At 38.5% G+C, this 16,677-nt stretch overlaps 2 protein-coding genes across 3 annotated transcripts; both read left to right on the top strand.

The window, feature by feature from the left end:
* Positions 1-441: 441 nt before the first annotated feature.
* Positions 442-8,987, top strand: fbxo21 (F-box protein 21). Of its 2 annotated transcripts, none has more exons than XM_040051160.1 (12): positions 442-697; positions 1,265-1,400; positions 1,777-1,871; positions 2,487-2,608; positions 3,249-3,395; positions 3,672-3,808; positions 3,917-4,053; positions 4,789-4,968; positions 5,250-5,382; positions 5,633-5,823; positions 5,960-6,117; positions 7,361-8,987. In XM_040051160.1, exons 1-12 carry the CDS (start codon positions 474-476, stop codon positions 7,600-7,602), a joined length of 1,902 nt encoding a protein of 633 aa, XP_039907094.1. In that variant the 5' UTR covers positions 442-473; the 3' UTR covers positions 7,603-8,987. The 2 variants fall into 2 exon arrangements, with proteins under 2 accessions (XP_039907094.1, XP_039907093.1); XM_040051159.1 differs by having other exon boundaries at positions 443-697; positions 1,762-1,871.
* A 126-nt stretch (positions 8,988-9,113) lies between these two features.
* On the top strand, positions 9,114-16,608 carry tesca (tescalcin a). The gene is made up of 8 exons (XM_040051164.1): positions 9,114-9,324; positions 10,838-10,907; positions 11,517-11,597; positions 12,218-12,357; positions 14,246-14,307; positions 15,600-15,707; positions 15,791-15,838; positions 15,939-16,608. Exons 1-8 carry the CDS (start codon positions 9,264-9,266, stop codon positions 16,029-16,031), a joined length of 663 nt encoding a protein of 220 aa, XP_039907098.1. The 5' UTR covers positions 9,114-9,263; the 3' UTR covers positions 16,032-16,608.
* Positions 16,609-16,677: the final 69 nt, after the last annotated feature.

The raw sequence follows: 16,677 nt of genomic DNA, 5'->3' as shown, positions 1-16,677 counted from the left end.
AATGACTACACCAAACGGTGTAGTCAATACACTAAGGGTGAGTTTCGAGAATTTAGAGATGCTTGGTTGGCGGTGGCTTGGACTTTTTCAGAGGAGGGACAATGGATGTTATTATTATAATTATTAATATCTTAACAATTGTAACAAAATAATTTCTCAAAGGGTAAAATGTTGTAGAATATATAAGTGAGACCTGTTAATTACATCTGACACTACTTGCCTATTAAACAAGACTTGTACTTTTTTTTAAAGTTTCCTTTTATATTTTTGACTTGCCTGTAGTTTGTTTTGCAAAAAATAAAAATAAAACATAAATAAATAAAATAAAATATATGCAGAATTTCCGATGGTCAGTGAAGGCAGCACCGCTTTTTATTTCCTCTTGAGTGAACGTGGCTCCACCCTCGGCCCGGCCCCCTGCGCCATAAAGGGGCGGCGAAAAGGCAATGAGGTAATCGGGGTAAACAGTAAAGATGGCGACGCCTGTGGATGGAGAGGGACAGCCAAGTCTAAATGGGACTATTCCCGACCCCCAAACAAAAAAACTGACAGACCTGCCGACCGAGTTGCTCGAACACATCCTGTGCTTCCCTGTCCTCAAACATGTCGACATTTGTAACGTCTCCTGTTGCTGCAAGCGGCTACACGACGTTTGTCATGGAAGGGGGAAGGTCTGGGGACACCAGTATAAACTCAGGTGCTGTTTTTTTGTGCTGGCTTCTGGTGGCTTTTTGTGCTATCTATAGAAATGAATCTGACTCTTTTGTTATTTATGCGTAGTTTGGGCTATTAATCTCCAAATGTCTGCTCTGAGGTGGGTTCGTTTACTGCGAACTCACAGGCAGCTGTCAGCCGTTGACATTGTGCTGATGCACCAAATTCATCATCACGCCATGCCGGTGGCTTCCCTCCTGCAACAACAATGAGGCTTATAATTGTTTACAGCTTTTGCAAGTAGCGATTTATTCTCCATTACACCAAATGAATTCATTCACAATGAATTTGTATGACCTTGAATGTTAGCCTCTGATCTGCAGAAGAGTGAAGCTCTTGGCAAAAGCTAGTTACTGTAAGCCCTCCTCCTGAGTGCCTTGGCTGACAGCTTTGCTCTTTTTTTTTAAGCAGAGCAAAAGACACCTCTTCATCAAAATGATAAACAGTTCTAGAGACTAACATCTAATGCTTGAGGCACCATGCAGTTAAATAATTCAGAATTTTTATTTGTTTTCCTGTAATAAAATAATTACACTGCCTTTATTAACAGATGGCCAAGACTGCAGAGGTTTTATCGTCAGAATGAGTCCTGTGACTGGCTCAGAGAATACAAAACACGCCATAGAGTTGGGATACAAATACGAAGGACTGTGGAATCGATCTCAAAGAGATTCTTCACAGAAGTTGTGAGTAATCATTTTCATCAGTGTTGTTTTTTTTTCCCGTTATCTGTTTTAGTGTTACGTGTGACTTCAATACCTTGTGATAGACTGGCGACACGTGGATCAGTAGCAGTTATACATATTTCACTTAAGATACAACATTTGATCTTGCCAAATTAAATGCATGTTTGTGAGAGATTACGTGGGATGCGTCTGAATTTTTTTATATTTCTTAACACATGCAAACTGTACAGGTTACAAGTCTAGTATTTAGCATGGAAAACACAGATATAATGGTCTTTGTTTGGTTTTTCATGCGCACATATTTATGCAAGAAAACCTGAGCTTTCAGTGTTCCAAACTAATCTTGAGGTCTGTAACGCAGCCTTGCGTTGGTCAGGTGCTGGGAGACAGCTTTGCAGAAATTGAGTCACTTGGAATGCCTGAGCACTTCTGTGAAGATGAGCTGCTCTTCATACTCAACTCTGACAAGAGGTGAGAGCAGCATTGTGTTTATACTACAATCTCAGTACTTGAAATTCTTGCTCTGTAGCTGCACACCCACTGACCTCTGTATTAGGTACACATGTTCAGTTGCTCATTAACACAAGTGTCTAACAAGCCAATTACAGAAAATCAATGTATTTAGGCTTGTAATGATGACCTAATGCAGTTCATCAGCATCACAATGGGGGAAGAACAGTAATTTAAGGGATTTTGAATGCAGCATGGTTGTTAGTGCCATACAGGCTGGTGTTAGTTAGCAGTTTCAGAAAATGCTGAACACCCAACATCTCAACACGAAACTGGGATCCATCCTGTCTTGTATCAGCAGGTAAGGCTGGTGGTTGTAGTGTATTAGTGTGGCTGATATTTTCTTGCACACTTTTATCCCTTTGAACATGACTGTGAGTTCACAGCACTCAAACGGCTTTCACAGTCACCAGATTTCAGTCTGATAGAGCACCTTTGGGATGTAGTGGACATTCAGCCAAATTGGGTGTTGATCATGTTAATCCTCTCTAAGACCTCTGTGATTATGATAGCTTTTGTTTTGTTGCATGCGCTCTCCTTTGATCTACCATCTCTCCATTCTCGACTCAACATTAGGAAAAGCCTGACCCTGAAGTACTATGCAAAGAAAATCCTTTACTTCCTGAGACAGCAAAACATCCTGAAGAGTCTGAAGAATTTCCTGGAGCAGCCCACAGAGCAGCAGTCAGCTCTAGAAGGTGAGGCATCTGTCCCGATAATACAAAGTTATTATACATTTATGTAGACTTATAAATCTCTATTATTATAATGTGTTAATAATTTATAGCTACTAATTTTGCTACTAATTATAACATTATACTGTGCTTAACTAATTATTAGTCATAAAAACAACAACAACTACAAAAAAAACACAAATATTTTAGAAATCTGTCAAAAACCTTTTTTAAAACTAAAAATTTCTACTCAAATTTCAGCCGGCAAACTTCTGAGTTCTGAGAAGTCAGACATTGATCCATGACAACATTCAACCATTAAAATGTATTTTTCTGTTCAGAAATGCAAGTAAATGCCTGTAATTTGGCATCTTGAGAAAAAATAATGTGAGTTACTATTTTTCTCCCACCTTTTTTTAAAAAAAAAACCAAATAACAGTAACTTCAATCATTTTATTTTGGCATAAAAAGATACAATTTCGATTGACGAGCTTGTGCAAACTGGTGAATTACCCATTACAGAAACCTAGAAAAAACGAGTTTAGGCCACTGTGGTGGTGGTCTAATAAATTTGTTATACACAATATATTGAAATAACAGTGCATTTAAACTTTCCGCCTTTTCCTTATATAATTCCTGTGGTTCCTCTTTTTTTCCTCCTTAGGTGCTGTACTAGTTGATCAGTATTGTAACCCACTGGCTGATGTTACACTTGACAGCATATCAGCCCAGCTGGATGAAATCACAGAGAAAGTCAAGAAGATGCTGAGAATCAAGAACCCATCTCACCCCAGCCTGCGTATTGCCCAAGGTCAGCTTTTAAGTCTCACAGAACTTGAAAAGAACATTTGCTTTCTTTTCTTTTCCATTCTTTTCTTGTCTTTTTCCCCCTTTATTATGTTTCTCCAAAGATTTATCATCAGTTGATGCCTAAAGCCTGAAGGCTTGAGCTTTCCATTTCTATTGCATTCTAAAAAAGTCCATATGAGCAAATCTGTTTGGCAAAGGTGGCACAGCTGCACAAAATCCATAACCTTCACTTTAATGCAAAGTTTGGTTGATGTTTTATTTCTTGTGTGTATTGCAGGTAACTGTTCTGTTGTAGAGGACTTTGAGCTCCAGAGACAGGTCATTTGTGCCCTTAACTCTGTCCTGTATGAGCAGCTTCAATACAAAGGCAATGAGTGTGACTACTACAACCCCCTCAACTCTTATATCCACCAGGTAGACTTTCCAGAAATCCTTTATCTTCAAGGTGTCAAGCTTTTGAATAATTTTCAAATTATTCTTCTTTGTGGAATATTTTCACTTATCTTCTTGGTAATTGTGCAGGTGCTACTACGTCGTACAGGCATTCCCATAAGCCTCTCCGTTCTCTACATGACATTGGCCCAGAGATTGGGTGTTCAGCTGGAACCCGTCAACTTTCCCAATCACTTCCTGCTGCGCTGGTGCCAGAAACCGACAGGGTACAGCTTTCATTTAAAAAAAAAAAAAAATTCAGATCCAGTTACTGACTGAAATTTAAGCTGTTATGCACGAAGTTTATGGAAGGGAAAGCATGGAGGAGAGGAATAAATAATCAAGATCCAAGCTTTTTATTTTGTTTCCCTTGAGTCGCATCCATTTTCAGGGTTTATGCACACATAAATCAGTAAATCAACCCTCATCAGCATTCATCAGCATCAGCTTTAGGAAGTGGGAGTTTACAGTTTTGCTTTTGATTTGTTTTTTTGTTTGGGGGCGGGGTCATCTTATTAATGACTGCAATTTGTGATGTTCATTTATTTTTTTTTATCTTTCATTTGATTTAAGCTACCACAGACAGTCATTTGCCATTGATTTCCCTTGCTGAGATTACCTGTAATAGACACAAATGATAAACAGTGATGGCTGCATAGCAGAGGTATGAAATGCAGCTACAGTAGTTAGAACAACCATTCCTAATGGGATTTTGGAGTATGTTAAATGTATGCCAGTGTGTTTTAACAGACACACAGGAACATGTGTAAACACATTTCTGCACCTTACTCAGAGATAAGGACAAGCAATTTTTTTTAACTTTCTTTAACATTCTTAAAACTCCTAAGCTAATTATCATTTATGTTTTATAAAATTATACAAAGCTAAACCTGGCGGCAAAGTGTGTGTTTAATGTGAAATGTGTATTTCTATGACATTAATGGAATTTCTTTTTCCTACAGGACTGAGGATATCTATGACTTTGTCTACATTGATGCCTTTGGAAAAGGCAAGCAGCTGACAGCAAAGGAGTGCGAGTACCTCATCGGCCACCAGGTTACAGCAGATTACTACAGTGCCATAAGCACCACAGAGGTGCTGCTTAGGATGGTGGGAAACCTGCTTAACATCGGCAAGAGAGGGTAAGGGAAATTGAACACCTGACTCTACAATCGCTACAATCGCTTAGAGATAAATGGAGGGCGGATCAGTGGATGATAAAACAAAGAGGCTAATCAAGATTGTTGCTCTAAATTCCTGCTTATCTTTTTGTCTTATGATCTGACAAAATAATTATGGCATTAAACAGTCTCAAAGCAAAATAAATGATTAAAATGGATTTGATGTCTGTCAGATGAATAAATTAATAGCATCTTCTCTTTACTATTTTATTTCTATTTTTTCTTTTTTTCCCCCTTGTCAGTGAGGGCAATGAAAAATCCTACCAGCTACTCCGAGACTCTCTGGACCTCTACCTCACAATCAACCCAGATAACGTGCAGTATTTGCTGCTGCAGGCACGCCTCTACTTCCACCTGGGAATCTGGCCAGAAAAGGTCAGAATAGCCAACTATCTGTTAAAAATAAGTCTTGATTTTTAGACTACTGAAAGTAGTTTTTGTATTGTTTTCCTCATTCTCTACCTAAATTAAGTGTTAAATATTATAAAAAAAACAATTAACATTGTACTGCTCTTGCACAATAGTTTAATATGTAACATAATGTGCAGCTGCATAGGACAGCTATTCTCAGAGGTCATATAACTGACATAAACACATTGTGGATTGACTTTTATCCTTTTCCCAGGTGCTTGACATCCTGCAGCATATTCAGGCACTGGATCCCTCCCAGCACGGAGCGGTGGGTTACTTGGTGCAACATACGCTAGAGCACATCCAGCACAAGAAACACCCTGTGACACCCGAGGTGAAGAGGCGTAGTGCTCCAGAACACCTGGAAGTCCAGTATTCAGTCGGCCTTATTATGAAACACAAGCGGTAGGTCACACTGTAATGTCATTCGCCATGCATCATACATGACAAAACCTAAAATCCTTTCTGATCTTTCTCTCTGATCATACCCTGTATATTTGATCACCTGAGCATTTTGGCTCTTTTCCACCTGTTTTATCAGGTCTGGGTATAACTGTGTGATCTATGGATGGGACCCTAAATGTACAATGAGTCCAGAGTGGATCTCCACCATGAGGGTCCATCAGCTGTCCAATGGGGCTAATCAGCCTTTCTACAATGTACTCGTGCAGGATGGGACTTGCCGCTATGCAGCACAAGGTTTGAATCATATACAATAGTGTGGTGATGGTAACTATTAACATCCCCTGTGTACAGGTTGTGTGATTGAAAACAAAAACGTGTAAATAATGTATATACTTGGTAAATTCCTTCACCTTCAAGGTGGCATATAGCTGTTTGTTTGGTTTTGTTGGCACTTATAATACACATTAATGGACAGAGTCTGATCAGTGCTCTGCGTATGGCTTATTTACTGAGTAAAAAAACACACAACAGTGGCAGTACAGATTGAAAGTTTGTAGTTTTACTAACTTGGGGTATGTGGGTCTGCTCTGACTTTGAGTGGGAATTCCAAGTTAAAGGGGCATTCCACAAAAACAATCAGACTGGGAACGCTGAATTTCCAACTTTAGACTTGTTTAAGAATGCAGCATTAGCCAGTCTCTGTGTACTGCTCTGGTGCTTATTCCACTTTCCAGAAATGAACAAGACTTTAATCTGTGATGTGAAAATGAATTGAATTTGAAATTATCTTGATGAACTTAATTTTTCTTTACACAATTTTGACATATTATTTTGTAATTGTCTTCTGTGCAGCGCCACAGTGGATTTTAAAATCAATCAATCAGATGTGATTCGTGTCACTCTTTCAGCTTCAATTTATGAGGTTTAACAAGTATTGCATTATTAAATACCCATTTTTTTGTACATAGATGCCCATTTTCAGAGGCTCAAAAGTAATTACTCCATTTACTAACATTCAGTTTCATGGCCAGACAAGGTCAGTTCCCCCAATATTGCAGTAAGAAATCCAGCAGATAAAGGATTTGGGGCTAATTTTAAGTGTTAAACTTGCATTTGTTAGCTGTTCACTGGCACTCTGAAGGGGCCGATAAGGATGTAGAGGCCATCGTTGGGCTAAAAGGACAGATTACACCGTGCCAGAGAACCTCTAAAGCAGCCTGCAAAGTTCTGGAAAAAAAATGGATCCAATGTTGATGACATTCTTTGGACAGATGAAACCAAGATGAATTTATACCAGAATGATGGGAAGGGAAAAGCATGGAGAGGGGGAAAGAACAGCTCATGATCCAAAGCATACCACATCAGTTGTCAAACATGTATGGCTGCCAGTAAAAATGTGTCACTAGTATTTATTGAATACTGACAGCTGTGGTTTAGAGAGGTAAAATTACAAAAACATAAGTCCTTGTTCAAATACTTATGGACATGTCACATATACTCAGTCCCACCTGAAGTATGTTTTTCCTTTGTTCTCCAGAGAACCTGGAGCCTCACTCAGCCCCCCTGGAGATTGGCCACCCAGAGGTGGGTCGCTACTTCTCCGAGTTTGCTGACACCTACTATGTTGCCAATGAAGAACTGCAGACACGATACCCAGAGGACATGGATGAAACCTTGTGTACAGTCCGGGAGTTCTATCACAGACTGACACCCAGTGCTGGGAACCAAGAAGAAGCTCCTACCACAGACCAAAACAACCAACAAGCCATGTCTATGTAGCAAGTAGCGCTGTCTAGCACTCTGCCAACCCAGGCTAACAGCTTACAGGTCACAATTAACTTAGCTGGTGCTTTGTTGTCAAAACCAGAGGGGTATACTATGAAGGAAATTCAAGAAAGCCAGGCTTTTGTTGCCTTAGCTGGCGTAATGGACCCTAAAATCCCAGTTGGAGATGATCGGTACCATGACGGTAGTTGTCAGCGTTCTCTATTAAGCTTTCTGCTTCAAACTCTGTGTGTGCTCACATAAAAGAGGGGAGTTTCACATGACATGCAACTCTTCTTGCATATAAAATGACCCATATGAGTGCTACCCTTTCCAATCAGAGACATTATATGATGATGATTATAAAAGGTGATTAAAATCTATAAGGAAATTTGAAAAATATAACAGTAAAATGCAATACTGTTTACTCACCAGATCAAAGTGAAATCAATTTGACTGAATAGGTATAAAAAAAAAAGAAGTATAAAATAAATTATACATTTTCAGTATCACCAAATTAATACATTCACCTTCCTGTGACAATGCAAAGAACCTTTATTCAGTCACTTTGGCAATGTGTGAAAACCTGGCGCTTCCAGATGATTTTCAAACTAAAAACCAGAACATAACCAGCTCCTGACCAGGTTACAAGAACACTACAAGTTACCATGGTGATTTAGCCAGTTAAGACGACCACTTTCATGACACAGAATACTTTATACTGGAAGTAGCTTGCTAAGCCATTGAAATTACTTCGTAGTAGACCCCTCTAGCCGTGTGGAACAGAGAGTTTTTGCTTTGATACATCTGTCCTAATACCCGTGTATTTGTTGTAAAATCAAGGTTCAAATTGTCAGACAATGATGTATGATACTCATTTAGCAGGGATGTATTTTTCACAACCCAAATACCTTCAGAGAGCCAAGTTGGAAAATTAATCAAAACCAGAATAATTTAACTTTAGAAACCACTAGATTTAAAGTAAACAATTAAGCGGACAAGTAAATATCAGAATGAGTGTCCACGTGCTGCAAATCCCCAAATCCCTAAAACCAAGGAATGCTCTTTTACCCACAACTCCAGCATCCAGCACCAGTCTTAAAACCATTTACCCTAAATCCCCAGTACATTGACACCCAGACGACTAACTTTGTAAATTGACTTTTGCTTTTATTTCTCCGTATTTTAATGGTGACACTCACTTATGAAAGTCTAACTTTCACATTTCTAGTATTTTTTTTCCTGTATATTTACAAGTGAAATAAGTAGGATGCCATGGCTCATCAGTCTTTAATGAAAAAAACAAAAATAAGTGGAACCAATAAGGACACCAACTACTTGAAGCAGAAATGACTGAGTTTTGAGGAGACAAAAAGAATAAAGCGTTCCAGGTTGTAATACTTACTTTCTGACTCATTTCTCTCGCTAAGTGTATTCATTGTTTTCTAGTTCACAACACATCACTAACTACATCTGCGCTAATGAGAAACGTGAAGCAGCAGGTGGTTTATCCGCACACTGTGTGGATTTAGGACCTTGAGGACGCCAGACGTTCCCAGGACGCCAGAAGCAAATTACACTTCTAGTGTCTTGCAGAGGGAAGCGGGTTAATATTGCAACGCCACAGAAAAGTTCAAACAAAGTATGCGCTCTGACGGAGCGGTGAAGCAGCAAGGATGGGAGCTTCGCAGACGCGCCCCGAGCACAACTACGACGATCTGACTGACAAAAGTGGATGTAAGTAGGAAGATTCTCGTTTGATGCCGTGCACCGTGCTGTTTGAGTTAAGTGCTTCACTTGCATCGTGGAAAGGCTGGTAGCTGTGATACGCGTCGTCGAGGAAACGAAGGGAGACTAGTGATTAACAATTAGTTGATAGCCGTGCCGACCTGTTTTTCTAGTGTGCTGGCTGATATTAAAACCGCTTAATGGTGATGAGGTCAATAAAAAGGAAATACAACTGTGTGAAAACTACTGGAATTAAATGGAACCATGTTGCGCTCCTTATTACGCACGTAATCGGGGCTACAAGTTGCCCAGCGTAATTTCCCCTACTGTTTAATTCTGAGTTAATAACATCTTAAAGAGGTCTAAATGGTACATGGCAAAAGTAGGTCAATTTCGGTTTAAGGCGGAAAGAGGAATAACCGCATTTTGTTCCAATGTTTTTCAAACGCCTATTTTTAAATTAAAAACCTAATCTCAACGGGAAGACGAGTGGTTGATTGCTTACACGGAGTAGCTGTCAAAGAAATGAGACGGTCCCATAACTTTGTGTAAATGGGCTCGACATGTGACACATGGTGTGACAGGTGTAATATTTACGTACTTAATATGCAAAAGAGGATCTTTAAAACGATCTAATAGAGATAGTTATGACTAACAGACACAAGTTTAAAATCAGGTCTACTGTTCAGTGCGATTGTATACATTGTTGGCGCATTGAGGCACTCAACACTTTACCGTCTGTATGTGGAAGAGTGAAATAAACAAGTTAAAACACTACGGAAGTAAGAGTTTTGTTTTTTCGTCTTCTTTTTAAAGGGCGAGTCTCAAAGTAGCGGCATGCCAGTCTGATAAACGGGGATTAGATTTGAATCAACTTTATGGCTTTTGTATGTTTGAGACTTTGAACTATTTTATTGCCTTCATTTCTTCAAGGTGCGTCTCTCTCTGGGCTCAGCTGGAGAGCTTTCTGGACTTGAGTTCTGCGCAGTTTGATGAATTGATATGTTTCATTGCACCCACAAGTGTGTGTGCTTTTTGTTGAGCACAATACCACAGATTCTTCTGTTGTTGTTGTTGTTGCTGCCCCCCCTTTTGGCTTTGGCTAATTGGTCCATGAAGTTGAGTGTTTGTTGCACCACCAACAATGACTAACAAACTGGTTTGTATAAAAGCATTAATTTACATGCTCTTGGGAAACGGGGGAAAGGTCACAATAAACAGGGGTGTTGTCCACAATGATTAGAAATTCCAAACTAGTTTGATAAGGCACCAGGTAGAACTAGAAAATCATGCTTAAGGCTTCTGGTATGTGATTGTAGACTTAAAAAAATGAGTGCTGATTTAAGTAACCATGTGAAATTGCTTAAAGGTGTTCAGTTTGTTTGCACTGCCATTAGACTGATAGCAAAGCAGCACCCATACAATTTGATTAAAAACAAAGTTAAGTGAATGTATAATTATGGGTATTACTGTAAAAATCTTTACAAATACATTCACATTGTTGATGTGTGCTTCTTTACAGTTTCACAGGAGCAGATCAAAAATCTTTACCAGAGATTCCAGCAGCTGAGTGGAAATCATGAAAAAATAAGGTAACATGTCTTGTTACATGGGGGTCAGCTCGCAAGTGGTTTTAATGGAAACACCTGGGCTTTCTTTGGCTGATATAGTAGTATGGCAGTTGCAGACTGGCAGTTCAGACTCACAATGGAGACGTTGCAGTTGCTGCTAAAAGATGAAATACTGTATGGTCAGGCTGAGGAACTGTGAGGATTTCTGGCTTTTCCAGCACAGACAAAAACAAGTAATGTAATGGTGATACAGACACACACCAAAAGAGACATTAGGCAAATATAACATGCAGATAATGATGCATTAGTAATACAGAGCAAACACTTACTGTGCAAACACACCACTTCATATATAGACATGCCACATGATCACAGTGGCCGGGTTTTGGTTCCTTATTTTGAAAAAGAAAGGGGGAATAAATGTTTGTCCTGGTAGGTTGGACAGATAGCACTATTCACATTCATTACCACCCTCTAATGTTATTTAAATTTGTCCAAAAAAAAAAAAAAACCCAATCTGACTGTGTAGTAGACTGGAGTATAGTGAACAACAGGTGCCTTGAGTTGACAGGTTGCGATTTGGTACCACATGAATAAAACTGAATTAAACCTTATCCTGTCCCACTGCAGCCGAGATGACCTGGAGCGCATACCGGCCCTGAACAACAACCCAATCAGAAAGCAAATTATTACTGCATTCTTTGATAAAAGGTGAGTACAATCAAATGACACCATATTCTCTCTGTTACCCGTATGGTTAATGTCAAGGTCACTGAACTCTTTAATCAGAATCAGTTGTTTACTGTCGACTTCTGTGTGTTTTGGCTGATGAAAACAATAGGCTGAAGAGAACCTAATATGTGGAAGTAACTGTTATTGTTGGGTTCAGTCTTCAGCTAAAAGAACATCCATACACTTTGTGAACACACATTATCCACCTGTTCACATGAAGCAGCAGCTTCGAAAATGAGGGTTTTTTTGTTGCTATTACAAGACAGTTGTTGGCATTTTTAATCATTGTGTCATGCTTTGGAGGGTGGAAAGCAGCAGAACAAACCACAATGAACCGCATAATAAACAAGCTGTCTGTGAATGCATGTGGCTTCTGCTCACAAGCAAACAACTCTTGTGACAAACTGAATAAAAAAAAAAAAAATGTTTTATTTTCCCACAATATGGAGATATTTTCATCCATTGTATCAAAATGAATATTTTAGGATAATCATTATTTATAGTTATTCTTTTTTTTTAACCAGAAAAGGCAGGAAAATGCAGAAATTGCATTGGTTAAAACAAGCCTATACATTGGTTTGTTTTTGATTGTGATACAGGAACCAGCATCAGAATGATGTTGGCTCCCTTGACGAGATTGGCTTTGAGCAGTTCCTCATGGTCATGTCCCACTTCCGCCCTGTGAATTCAACAGCGACAGAAGAAGAGAAGGTGACTGTAAGAAAACAAAAGCTTCGCTGTAAGTATCAGGGTTTTTTTGTTTTTTGTTTTTTTTTTTTTTTTTCTTTTTTCCCCCACTGCTGTCTTCACTTCTCTTTGTGTGTATCTCAAGTTTAAATTTAAAAAAAAAAAAAAAGAAGTGTGCCGTGCTTCTGGATAAGACTGTGTGGTGATGCTTACACATAAATGACAACTGAATTCTTCACTGCTTGTCCAGTACTATATTGAGAGCCACAAAGGTATTTATGACCAGACTGGGAATGTTGCCCAGGACAGCCACACAATGTCAAATGTCACAAGTATAAAGGTATGATTTGTCCTATTATAGAAGAGTGAGACTCATGACATTCAAAAAAATGCTGACGTGAAATCTGTGGGAGAGCCTTGGACCCAAAACATGGTTGAAGTACAGTTTAAAGGGAAAGAAGGCTTTTTAAAACCAGTTTGTTTTTTTTTTGTTTTTTTTAATCCTTCTAAGCAGTTGTCAGATTTGAAGTGTGTGTGTGTGTGTGTGTGTGTGTGTGTGTGTGTGTGTGGGGAAATAAATTTGGGATAAATATAGTATCTTATCTCTATAGGAATAGATAATAATTAGTCAGAGTGTTCCAGTAGGCACTACAGTCTACATTTGTGATTTCTCTTTATTTTGGACTCACTTTCTTTTTAAGCTACTTGTTGTATAGTGGGACAAATGCATCTAACACAATGTTAGATGATAAGGAATATTTAACATTTGCAAGTGACAGCAAATTGTGGGTTAGCTGAGTAATTTGTGAGCACAAGTGTGTCTGTAAATGAATTGAGTCAATCCTCAACCTGCAAAATTATCTTTAGCAGTACCGGGTTCTAGTGCTTGGTTCTTAGTTTTGCACGGGGGCAAGGAAGCATGACACAGTATGATACCAGAAGAGCTCAAAATGACAGATGCATGATAGGATCCAGTTAGTTAGCCTGCTTGTTCGATCCATGGGTCAAAACCTGAAGCTACAATAGCAGATGTGACTCATGGTTCATACAGGCAATTATTAATTTCTTTTAACTGCCCTAATTTGGTGTGGTCCTGGCATATTCTTTCTGTGTTTAGTCATAACTGATGAATGAATGTTTACAGTGTATATTGTGTAAGCCTTCTTTGAAGTCTTACAAAAATATGCCCGTAAAACTTGACCTTAAAGCTAATTTGTCTCCTTGCTAAATGTCTAATTTGATAAAACATGAACAAATGTAATTTGAAAAGTTTTTTTTACTATTCTTGGCAGTTTGATTCCTCTTTAAATTCTAAAGAGAAGAAATGGCATACCACAAACATTTTTAATGTTAACACAACCATGACGAGCAGGAAGGGAGGGATGAATAGAAAGGTAATATAAGTTTCAGTCTCTGACAACCTTAAACTATGGAGGCGTGCAAGTGACTAATGTGACTTCTTGTGTACTTTTGGAACTCCTTTTAAGAATAAATGACATTTAGAATAACAAGAAGAAGGGAAAAACAGTTTGCTCTCCAACAGTCAGTTACTTGACATAAAAAGAAAGGAATGCTTTCTGTGTTGTCACCTGTTGTTTCCGAATATTTACTTCCCACGTTTTATTTATTTGAACTTTGGGCAACTTTTAAGTTAGCATAGCCTTCCTACTGTCACGGTGATACATTTGTAAAACGGAGGCAATGCGACATTAAATCTCAGATCAGCAAAATAGTCAAAATGTCTGGTTATTAGCAGAGAGTAGTTTATGGCTGTTACTAGTAAATTTGTTATGGGGCTACAGTAAATAGTCATAGTACTGTTATTCCAGTATCTTCTTAAGCATACGTCTAATTGCTTCTTCCTCAACTTTCTCTGTGAAATCCTGTGACTTGATGAAAATCTGATAAACCCATTTTTGCTTTGTTTGTGTGTTTTATAGTCCTGTTCAACATGCACGACACAGACAATGATGGCATTATTACTCTGGATGAGTACAGGACGGTAAGAGAAATTAACCATGCACACACTAGCATACACAATAGCTGCTGATAAGAAGCCTTAAGTAAAAATTCCAACACAGGAACATTTAAACGGAGGACATAACATAACAAACTGAATTATTGTAAACATTAAAGTCACTTTAATTACTTTAATATAGCTCAAATTATTTATAGAGCATTTTAAAAAATGACATTATCACAGGAGAAAACAATGTTACACAAACCTTTTTATTACAGTGGTGTAATGTTCAAAGTTCACCTGTGGGTTCAAAATAGGGCAGGTAAAGAATAATACTTTTATTTAATCAACAATTACATTATCTGTCCTGTCAGTTATGTTGACTGATTTTGTGAACAGTCGACTATTGTGTCACTTTGAATTGTGGGACAGCGTTATCTATTTTCCTATTATAAAGGATGACGTAATCAAGGGAGATTGTAAGTGAAGCACATTTCTTAATGGTTTATTAATTTAACTAGTGCTTACTATGGCTATGATGTAGCTCCTTGCGTGTAAGAAAATCTGAAGGGCTGGTTTTCACCAGAACTTACAAATGCATTTTTCCTCAGCAGTCCTGATATAGTACGTAAGTGCCCTTGAGGAACTTTTTTTAATTATTTGTGTTGACATTTTTTTTTTTTTCTTCAGGGATTAAGATAACCAGACTAGGTCATGTACTCTACTGAAACCCAACTGGCCCTTGTTTTAAACACTAGGCAGCATTATAAAACAATGCCACATGCACATAACGTGTATGTACTTTAAGTATTTTGTATTAAAAGGCTGGACTGTGGAAATGTTGATGACTAAATGTACATCTCAGGTTTAAAAACAGAAATCTCCTTGAAATTATATTTAAGACGACTCATCAGCTAATGTTGCAAAAGATTTAAAATGCCTTGCACTGAAAGACTGACTGAACCAGTCTGTACACACCCCCTGGCCCCACAGCATTTAATCAGCCAGCACATAAAGTATAAATACATAGCCATCTCACCATTTCGTAAAATACGGGTGGCACATCTTGACACATCGCGATCTGCAACCAGTGCAGAACAGTAGAGTTTATAGCTCAAAAGCGTTCAACTTGCAAGACAACCAGGTATGGGTAAGCAGATTTAAATAATTTTACACAGACCGTTAATATAACCTGGGATTTTTGGGCACTTAATCGAAGTGAGCTGATTGCCTGCGAATACCATTCTTAAAATATAACAGCTGAGTTTCTTACCTCTGCTGTATTTGGAAATCATCTTGTGGAGTCGACTTTTAATGTTCTGTTCACATCCAAGGTGGTAGAGGAGCTGCTGTCTCAAAGCGGAGCCATTGAGACCGAGGTTGCCAGGTCGATAGCAGATGCTGCCATGCTGGAGGTGGCAAGCACAAATGTGCCCCACATGGTAAGAGAACTCACCAAAGCTGAACTGTTACAAGAAATTTGCACATGTGCAGCGAAGTAACACAGTCACTGGTCTCATTCCAGGCCCCGGATGATTTCTATGAAGGAATCACATTTGAGCATTTTGAACAGGTTTGCACTTACCTTATATATGCAGATATATCTATATATTAGATATAGATGGATAAATATATTTTCAATGTAAGAAAAACATTTTGTTTTCTGCCCACAGATTTTAAAAGGCATTGAAATGGAGTCCAGGATGTCCATTCGCTTTTTGGACATGAACACCGCAACAATGCGTTGTGGGAAATTAAGCTCTTGATTGGGTTGTTGTTGTAAGGAAACATTTATGTTGCTGCTGTTTTAGCACAGTGTCACCAGTCCTAAAAAGGAATGAAGCCAGCCACTTCTGATATAAATAAATATATAAAGACAAACAAATATATTTTTGAACAGGGAAAAAATGCTAAATAAATGTAACACACTGCTGTAAGTTCATTTTCATGCCAGTTTTAAAGACTGCATGTCACTTGTGCCTTTCTAGAGTTCTTCAGTTAAGCTTTAAGAATTCAGTTTTTATGTTTTATTATCTGAAAAATAGCTAGTATGAACGAATACAGTGAGGTTTATATTTAGGCTTTGGTCACAACACACACCAGTCTCTCAGCACTACAACTATTCTACAAGCTCCACTGCAGTCAGCAGGTAATGTGAGGGTTTCTTTATACTAGAGAGAATCTTCACTTTAGCTTAACTCAGTGGCTACTCTGGCATTCATGGGTCAACTGTTATGGCATCCAAAGTGAGATGCTGCAGGCACACACAATTTCCTCTGTAGCTCCAGAATAGCTCTTTTTGCTGTGTTCCTCTGTGTAACCAACCACTACTGATGTACTGTAGAAAAATGCACTATTTTTGATTACTGGTATATGGGAGAGTGTACTTTCTCTAAGGTGAAATCTGACAGC

This window comes from Simochromis diagramma, unplaced genomic scaffold, assembly GCF_900408965.1.
Source record: "Simochromis diagramma unplaced genomic scaffold, fSimDia1.1 OVJJ01000131.1, whole genome shotgun sequence".
Classification (NCBI taxonomy): Eukaryota; Metazoa; Chordata; class Actinopteri; order Cichliformes; family Cichlidae; genus Simochromis; species Simochromis diagramma.
The sequence above is the reverse complement of the archived record's forward strand: the minus strand, read 5'-3'. Positions and strand labels throughout refer to the sequence as shown.